General features: G+C 47.5%; 1 protein-coding gene across 1 annotated transcript; it reads left to right on the forward strand.

Annotated features, from left to right (window-relative positions):
* The first annotated feature begins 6739 nt into the window (after window positions 1-6739).
* On the forward strand, window positions 6740-8482 carry LOC143735455 (uncharacterized). Its single transcript, XM_077225631.1, has 4 exons — window positions 6740-6921; window positions 7226-7546; window positions 7648-8064; window positions 8221-8482. Exons 1-4 carry the CDS (start codon window positions 6879-6881, stop codon window positions 8388-8390), a joined length of 951 nt encoding a protein of 316 aa, XP_077081746.1. The 5' UTR covers window positions 6740-6878; the 3' UTR covers window positions 8391-8482.
* Window positions 8483-9094: the final 612 nt, after the last annotated feature.

The following is a 9094-nucleotide window of genomic DNA, read 5'->3' on the forward strand; positions in this document are numbered from 1 at the left end:
CGCGTCCGAGGACGACGGGGGAATGGATGACAGCTTGTCAATCGACGCTGCATCGGACGACTGGCCGGGCTCCACTCTCGACCCCGCCCCGTCGACGCTAGCTAGCGCGAGCGGGGGCTCCACCATGGATAGCGAGATTATCCGCGTTCTCTCTAAGGCCGTGGAAGACCTCGGGCTCGATTGGTCTTCTCCCGAAGAACCAACCCGGAGCCGACTGGATGAGTGGTTTCTGCAGGGGCGCCAGCAGGCCCCTCGGCAAAGGCCTTCTCCCTTCTTCCCGGAAGTTCACGACGAACTCACCAAGTCGTGGAAAGCCCCCCACTCTGCGCGCCTAAAGCCTTCTTTTTCTTCCTCGCTCTCCTCTGTGGACGGCGCGAAGGAAAGAGGCTACGAGGGAACACCGCCCCTCGAGGAGGCCGTGGCCAATCATCTCTGCCCGCCCTCCACCACCGGATGGAAAGCCAAAGCTTCCCACCCCTCGAAGCCCTGCCGCACTACTTCAGCTCTCGCCGGTCGCGCCTACGCCGCCGCCGGCCAAGCTGCATCAGCGCTTCACTCTATGGCGGTACTTCAAGTGTTCCAAGCCAAGCTTCTCCGCTCTATGGACGAGTCTGGCCCCGAACCCGAGGCCTTTAAGGACCTACGCAGCGCGACTGACATAGCCCTGCGAGCCACGAAGGCCACCGCCCAGTCTATCGGCCGTGCCATGGCTAATTTGACTGTTCTCGAGCGCCATCTGTGGTTGACTCTGACTGAGATGAAGGACGCGGATAGGGCGCCATTTCTCGACGCGCCTATCTCCACCAGCGGGCTGTTTGGACCGGCGGTTAAGGGTTTCGCCGAACGCTTCACTGAGGCCCAGAATGCTTCACAAGCTATGCGGCATTTCCTGCCCAAGCGCTCCAGCTCATCGCAGAGCAGACAGAGGCCGCCGCAGCCGCAGCGGGCTAGAACAGCCCCCACCGCCTCTCAGCCCGCGCCTCAGGCTGACGCTCGACGCCGCTCGCGCTCTCACAACCGCAAGCCGCCTTCTGAGCGACGGGGTCCTCGGCCCAAGATTGTGCTGAACCCCGAGCCTCGAAAGCCGTCCTAGCCACAAGAATGAAAAGAGAGAGTGCGTGTCTCGCAAAAGCCGGACCACTCTCTCTGCAAAAGCTCAAGCATTACCCAGTCCCCTTACAGGCGGCTGGATATGTTCATACAGCAGTCAATGGGCCAGTCACAGAGCTCGCTCACCTGCAAACAAACGCCGTTTTTACGGCGACGCACAGAAAACACAAAAAGAGTCTTTTTCTGCCTGTGTCACTAAGGGTTCACATGTCCACAAGGTGTGCATTCCCAGATACTGTCAAAACAGTGCCAAATTCATTCCCAGCTCAAGCTGCGCACCCCATGAATGTAGATCACGTGCCTACGGTCATGTACGCACCACTACACACAAGCACTGTTCACACAGTTATAAATTCATCCCCAGTAAAAGCGGGAAACATTATAAAAGTGACGCGTGTGCCTACCACTGTTTATGCACCCCCACTTATAAACACTGTCCTTACAGTGTCAAACACAACCCCAGCCCAGGCTGCGAGTTTTACAGACACAGCGCGCGCTGCTGTAATCACACACGCGCCCATTCACTCAGCTGCTCAGCGCGCGCCCGCGCCTCTGAGAGCTATGAGCTCAGGCGATTCGCTGGCCGGGTCCCTGCGTCACAGCGGCCCGCCCCTAGCCTGTATTCAGCCCATATCTGTACACGCAGCGGCATGGGAAAATATTCCAGATATGCCGAAATGGGTATTGAATATAGTAAAGCACGGATACTCGCTCCAGTTCGCTCGCAGACCACCACGTTTTACGACTGTGGTCGAGACGAAAGTGAGAAAAGAGTGCTCACATGTTCTACGCACCGAGGTGCGCAAACTAATAGAAAAGGGTGCTGTGGAAACTGTTCCCCCCTCTCTGAGCGAGGCAGGTTTTTACAGCCGCTATTTTCTCGTCCCGAAAAAGGATGGCGGTCTCCGCCCCATCCTAGATCTCAGACACCTGAACAAAGCACTAATGATTCGCTCGTTCAGAATGTTAACAACCAAGCATATCCTCGCGCAAGTACGCCCAGGAGATTGGTTTCTCTCAGTGGATCTGAAAGATGCTTACTTTCACATTCCAATAGCGCCTCATCACAGGCCGTTTCTGAGATTCGCTTTCGAGGGACAGTCGTACCAGTACACAGTACTTCCGTTCGGCCTGTCCCTGGCTCCCCGTACATTCACGAAATGTATGGATGCAGCACTTTCCCCCCTAAGGCGAAGGGGAGTGCGAATACTGAATTATCTCGACGATTGGCTGATTCTAGCACAATCAGAGAGTCAGTTAATAACACACAGATCTTGGATTATCAGCCATTTAGAATGCCTGGGTCTAAGAATCAATTTTGCAAAAAGCATACTATCTCCCAGCCAGAGGATTTCTTTCCTGGGAATAGTTCTAGACTCGATGCAAATGACAGCGCGTCTCTCATCAGAGCGCGCGCTCACCATCCGGCGCCTTGCAACATCATTCAGGGCGGGCGCGCTCGCCCCCGTCAAGCGGTTTCAGAGGATGCTCGGTCTCATGGCCTCAGCATCGGCCGTACTCCAGCTAGGATTGTTGCATATGCGCCCTCTCCAACGCTGGCTCAAGAGCCGCGTCCCTACTCACGCGTGGCGTTCGGGCCACCTTTTAATCAGAGCGAACCACGGCTGTATAAAAGCCCTGACGCACTGGAAAGCCGCCGACTGGTACCAGTCAGGCGTGAGTCTGGGTGTGAACACAAGGAGAAAGATGATAACGACAGATGCCTCCAAAATAGGTTGGGGGGCCCTTTACGAGGGCAGGCCTGTCTCCGGCTTTTGGTCAAACCCGGAGAAGCGCCTACACATAAACTGTCTGGAAATGAAAGCGGTCGCTTTGGCTCTCAGAGCCCTGCTCCCACAGCTGAGAAACGAACACGTCTTGGTCCGAACGGACAACATGACGGTAGTATCGTACATAAATCGCCAGGGTGGACTCAGGTCGAGCTCCATGCATTCAATGGCCAGGAGACTCATTTTATGGTCCCAGCACAACTTGCGCTCGCTGAGAGCAGCGCATGTGCCAGGTGCCCTGAACCAGGGGGCGGACATGCTATCCAGAGACAAAATTCTCCCAGGAGAATGGGCTCTCAACCCGCTGACGATTCACTGGTTATGGAAAACTTTTGGCAAAGCGGAGATCGACCTCTTCGCCTCCAAGGAGAACGCGCACTGCCCTCTTTTCTTCACGAAAAGCATGGATGCGCTCGCCCAGAGCTGGCCGAGCCGTCCCTTATATGCCTTTCCCCCGATCGCGATGCTACCGCAGGTCATCAGTCGGGTCAGAGAGGAGAAAGACGCAGTGCTGCTGATAGCCCCACTCTGGAAGAACCAAACATGGTTTCCAGATCTGATGCAAATGCAATCTGCACCACGGCCGATTCCACTGAGGCCAGACCTCCTCAGTCAGGCCAACGGGATGATATTTCATCCCCGCCCCGATCTGTGGGCCCTTCATGCATGGCCCCTCAACGGGTTCCCAGGAACCTCACGAGCGGAGCACTAAAAACCATCGCTGAGGCGCGGGCGCCCTCCACGAGACGCTTATATGCCCAGAAATGGAAAGTGTTCAGTGTCTGGTGTAATGCCAAGGGCCTGAACCCTGAAACATGCGAGATTACGAACGTACTCGCTTTTCTACAAGGGCTTCTGGAGGCGGGCCGCGCCCCCTCCACGCTCAAAGTATATGTGGCGGCCATCACAGCATCACACGACCCTGTAATGGAACGTCCATTGGGAAGAAACGACCTAATTATTCGTTTCCTAAGGGGCGCTAGGAGGATGAACCCTTCACGCCCCCCCTCAGTGCCGATCTGGGACCTAGCTACTGTCCTAGACGCTCTTAAAGGGCCTCCGTTCGAACCACTCCGAACCGTGCACCTTAAACAGCTCTCGCTCAAGACTGCGCTCTTGCTGGCACTCGCCTCGGTCAAGAGAGTGGGCGACCTGCACGCGCTTTCGACAAGCGCTGCCTGCCTAGAATTCGGACCTAACGACTGCAGGGTCGTCCTTAGACCGAAACATGGGTATATTCCTAAAGTGCTCACCACTCCCTTCAGAGCACAGGTTATCTCCCTAACTGCGCTATCGTCCCCAGCAGACGAACACGACGCTAATCTACTCTGCCCCGTTAGGGCTCTCAGAGTGTATTTGGAGCGTTCTGCCCTATTCAGACAGACAGAACAACTGTTTGTATGCTTTGGCGGCCGTACGAAAGGTTCCGCCGTTTCAAAGCAGAGAATCTCTCACTGGATAGTTGAAGCTATAGCGCTGGCTTATGAAGCTAAGGGACTTCAATGCCCCTGGGGAGTCAAAGCACACTCCACCAGGAGTGTGGCTTCTTCCTGGGCATGGTCGAGCGGGATACCGATCGAGGATATTTGTGCGGCGGCAGGCTGGGCCTCACCGTCCACATTTATCAGGTTCTACAACCTACAGGTCCCGACACTGCATTCCAATGTACTATCAGCATGATGCTAGTTGAACTACGAGTTCGTATCTAGATTATGTATGTGCTTGTGTCACACTGAGCGCCTTCTAGCCGCTCTGTATTCTTTCCCACATATAAAGCTCGCCTCTGCCGGCTAGTTGGATGATAACTTTGCTTTTTTAGCTCAGGCACCTGCCTCTGGCTATCATAAGGCGAAGTTCAGCACGCACGGCGTTTTGCATGGTGTTCCCATAGCGTAAGCTACTTACGCAATAGGAGAGACCTCTCGAAAGGGAACGACTCGGTTACTAACGTAACCTCGGTTCCCTGAGAGGAGGGAACGAGTATTGCGTAAGCTGCCGTGCTTGTGCTTGGTTAGTTCGCTTCAGTCGTTTTAACCTAAAGAACTCTCATGACGGGGCGCCCAATATATAGCTCTTGGCCACGCCCATCTTGGCGGGCTCTGACGCGCGCGGGCGCGAAGCGCGCTCATTGGTCGCGCATTCAGAGTCGCCCCGTCATTGGTTCGAGCAAGTTGCCGCAGCACAGCCAATGACCGAGCTGCCTTCGTTCATTGCTGTCAGCTGTGCAGCTGCAATGCGTTTTACATAAAGACTTCAATATTCTCGAGAAAAGGAGTTTTCCCATAGCGTAAGCTACTTACGCAATACTCGTTCCCTCCTCTCAGGGAACCGAGGTTACGTTAGTAACCGAGTCGTTTTCTTCTGTGTGCACATACATTTGCATGCCGTGAAATGCTAATTTATTGTGTTAACTAAGAATTTACGTGGCATCGGTTTTCACAAGTATCCCTAGCCTACCTATTTGGTAGGTACCTGTGCTACAGGAAACGTAAAACATCCGACACGGGACAGCTCGCCTGTTTGAAATCTGCAACACTGCACCATTTTACAAACACTCCCCATTTTACTTCGTAAAGACGCCTGGTGGAATAGAATTTTAATAGTATTTTCGCATCGTGGCTGTGGTGGCAGGAACATGTGTATGTAACCCCTCCACCCGGGTCCCACTCGACCCGCTCCGAGCGGGCCTCGAACCCGGGTATCCGGCATGAGAGTCAGGCGCTCTAACAAGGAGGCTAAAGACTGCAGCCTCTAGCATCTGTCGCTAGAGAGCCTTTTGAGATCAGAGGAGTGAGGTTTACTCACAAACGCGCGCTCCTTTGGGCTCATGCGGACGCATCGAGTTTAAACAAGGCTTTACGCTTTAGCCAGCTCAGCCACAGTAACAGCTCATATTTAGCCAGCTAAACTTTTACTGCCCTGTTAGAAAAAATATAGTTGCATAGTTTCATGTGGTTCTTCTCCCTCGCTGTATTATGGGTTTGCTATGTGGGGGGAAATGACACAATCAGCTGATTACTATTATTATATTATATATTAAGACCCTTGATCCTCACCTGACTATGGCTTTGTAAACTTTATCCATGATGTGGTTTATAATGGACTGTGGTACAGAAACAGTGACAATGTTACACACTCTTGGCTTACTCTGGCTATTCTCTGCTGTCTCAGAAGACGATATGTTTGTCCAGTTTCAGGCACCGTAGCTTCTTCGAAAGGGAGGGGTGAGCAGTGGGCTGAGCCCTTAGTGCAACTCGCAACCGAACCGCTAGATGTCGCTAAAAATCACACACTGCACCTTTAAGTTTCATTCGTTTGGATGTTGTCTCAAGGACAGCTCTGAAATATCATGAATATTTCAGGAACTACATATATTGTAACACCTGTGACTGTGAAGACAGGTGTTGAGCTGGGAGTGGCAGCATTTCTTGCAGTGTAGCAAACGTAGTTCTACAAAGAAAAAATATATACTATATTATTCCCATTTTTAATGTAAAATATAAAATCTAACATTTCTGGGGAGTTGGCCATTGATAATATGCATGAGGAGGAGGAACACATTTATATATCTCAACCAACTTAAACTTTGACAACTTTCTTCTTTTTCAATCTCCGTATCTCTCAAATTATCAAATGAAATCTAGTGCAACATTGGTTAATTTCACCATGGTGAAATGAGCCAATAGTGATAGTAACACAGTAATAGTAGTAACACAAGACCTTTTTTTGTTGTTTTTGAAAGTTGCTCAGAACAAGAAGTGGTTACTTTCAGTTGCAGTTTGTGAGTGATATTGATGATAACCTGAGATTAAACCTTCAGTCTGATTATACTCTGCAAATCAGAGACTGTTGCGAACCTAATTCTTCTAATCTTGTTGTAATTTTCAGTGGAAACCTTCTCATAACAGTAAGAGGGTTATCAGATATATTTCTGTGCTCTTCTGAATCTACTAAACTCTACCAGTCAGTCTTTCAAAAATGTTTCAGTGGAGCTTGTTGATTTGTTTTATATGTGTCCATGGTGAGTGTATTTTTAAATTATTATTAGTTATTCTGCTTCTAATACATTCGTTTTGCAAGTGCATTGATGAATCTCTTGGCTATCTGGAATCTCTCTTTGCTTTCATGCTATCTAGAATTTGTGTTCTCAGATTTATGTACATGCAGTGAAAAATTAGGGTTACTAAAATCATATTAATTCTGGAAATAACAATCAAACAATTACTGTTGATGAATACTTCCTTTTTAAACATTTTAAATGTTTTTATCCATCGACTCTCATGGCTCTCAATCCACAATTGTATTTACACTTTTTATATTAACAGATGTGGAAGCGGATGGAATAAAGATAATATCGGTGATGGAGGGAGATTCTGTCACTCTACACACTGATGTTACTAGCATACAGAGAAATGATCACATAACATGGAAGTTTGGATCTGATAAATCATGTATTGCTGAAGTCTATGAATACAGTATTCATACGTTTCCTGGTTCTGATGGGAGATTCAGAGACCGACTGAAACTGCATCCGACTGGATCTCTGACCATCACAAACACGAGACTCAGTGACGCTGGATATTATACAGTGTCTATCAGCAGCTCCAGAAGAACTTTGCGGGAGATATTCATGGTTATTGTAGATGGTGAGTTAAATATCACTGCCACATTGTCTTTTAACCTTTATTTGCCTTACTTTCATAAATGTTGTTGTCTCTTTCAATTGTTGATTTTTGTTTGAAAGCAGCTGTGTCAACACCTGTCATCATCACTGCAATCACACAAAACGAGGAGAGTGAAACTCCGAGTGATCGGGGCGAGTCTCACCTCATCGAGCTTCCCTCATCTTACAGATCTTTTCCAGCTCCTCTGCCTGTACCTGAGATTATCAGTAACTCTTCACAATGTTCATCATCATCTGGATCATCGGTGTCCAAATGTTCACTGGTGTGTTCAGTGTTGAATGTGAGTGATGTGACTCTCTCCTGGTACAAAGGAATCAGTGTATTGTCCAGCATCAGTGTGTGTGATCTCAGCATCAGTCTCTCTCTACCTCTGGATGTGGAATATCAGGATAACAACACTTACAGCTGTGTGATCAACAATACCTTCAGCAACCAGACCACACATCTGGACATCGGTGAACTCTTTCAACTATGTTCAGGTATATCAATGCATGTAATATGGCAGTGAAAACACCATAAAAATACATTTTCTAATAATATTTTAACATATTTTGCTTTTGGTGCAAGCATATTACGACCATTTATGAGGTATTGAGCGCACTAATGGTTGAGTGTTTTTATTTTTCTTCTCTCAGACTCTGTCCAGTGTTGTAGTTTTACTGAAGCTGTGATCCGATTGGTCCTCTGTGTTCTGGTGGGTGTGGCTACTGTTGCTGTATTGGTTGATCATTTCAGATCCATGAAAGTTGAACAGAAAATGAGGAAACGGACAGAGAACAGTCAATCACCATCAGTTCCTCAATGAATTATCATATATTCTACTTAATTAAACCTTACCAATGATACACTGTGAGTAGGTGTTGAGAGTTTTTCTGTATGCTTTGCAAATCAATGTCAATTTACAAATCATCATATTATATCAATAAAGTTCAAAACACTATTATATTTTGAAGTATTAGTTGGATTTTTTTGTGCTGTATGGAGAAATGTATATTGTAGTAATTGTGTTAAAAATGTCTTATTCTTTACCCCTCAACTGTATACGGGCAACCGAAATTTACTTCAAAATATTACTATTAAATCCTAATTTAATCATGACAAACTATATATCGTTGGAAAGGTCTAAGACTCCTTAATAGATATTTTAGCGCTGTTTTTTTTTTTTAAATTTTTTTATGAACAGTAATATATGCATTTATGACAAGAGTGCACCTCAAAAAATCGACTCATTACAGGAGTTTTTGATCTTTGTCACAAAGTCAACGCACACACTTTTAATAATTGAAACTTTGGTTTTGAATGCTAAAAGTTCATAATAAAATATAATCTAGTATTTGTCAATAAAAAAAGATACAATTATATTTTAAAAAGTAAAGTAAAAAGTCCTCTAAAAAGTATAATATATATATATATATATATCATTATTTTATTATTATTACATCACATATTTTAGACGTTATCATAAATTAGGTATCATTTCAAAGCTTACGAACTCAGAATTCATCCTGT

This window comes from Siphateles boraxobius, unplaced genomic scaffold (assembly GCF_051911475.1).
Source record: "Siphateles boraxobius isolate OS27281-9 unplaced genomic scaffold, OSU_SipBor_1 13, whole genome shotgun sequence".
NCBI lineage: Eukaryota > Metazoa > Chordata > Actinopteri > Cypriniformes > Leuciscidae > Siphateles > Siphateles boraxobius.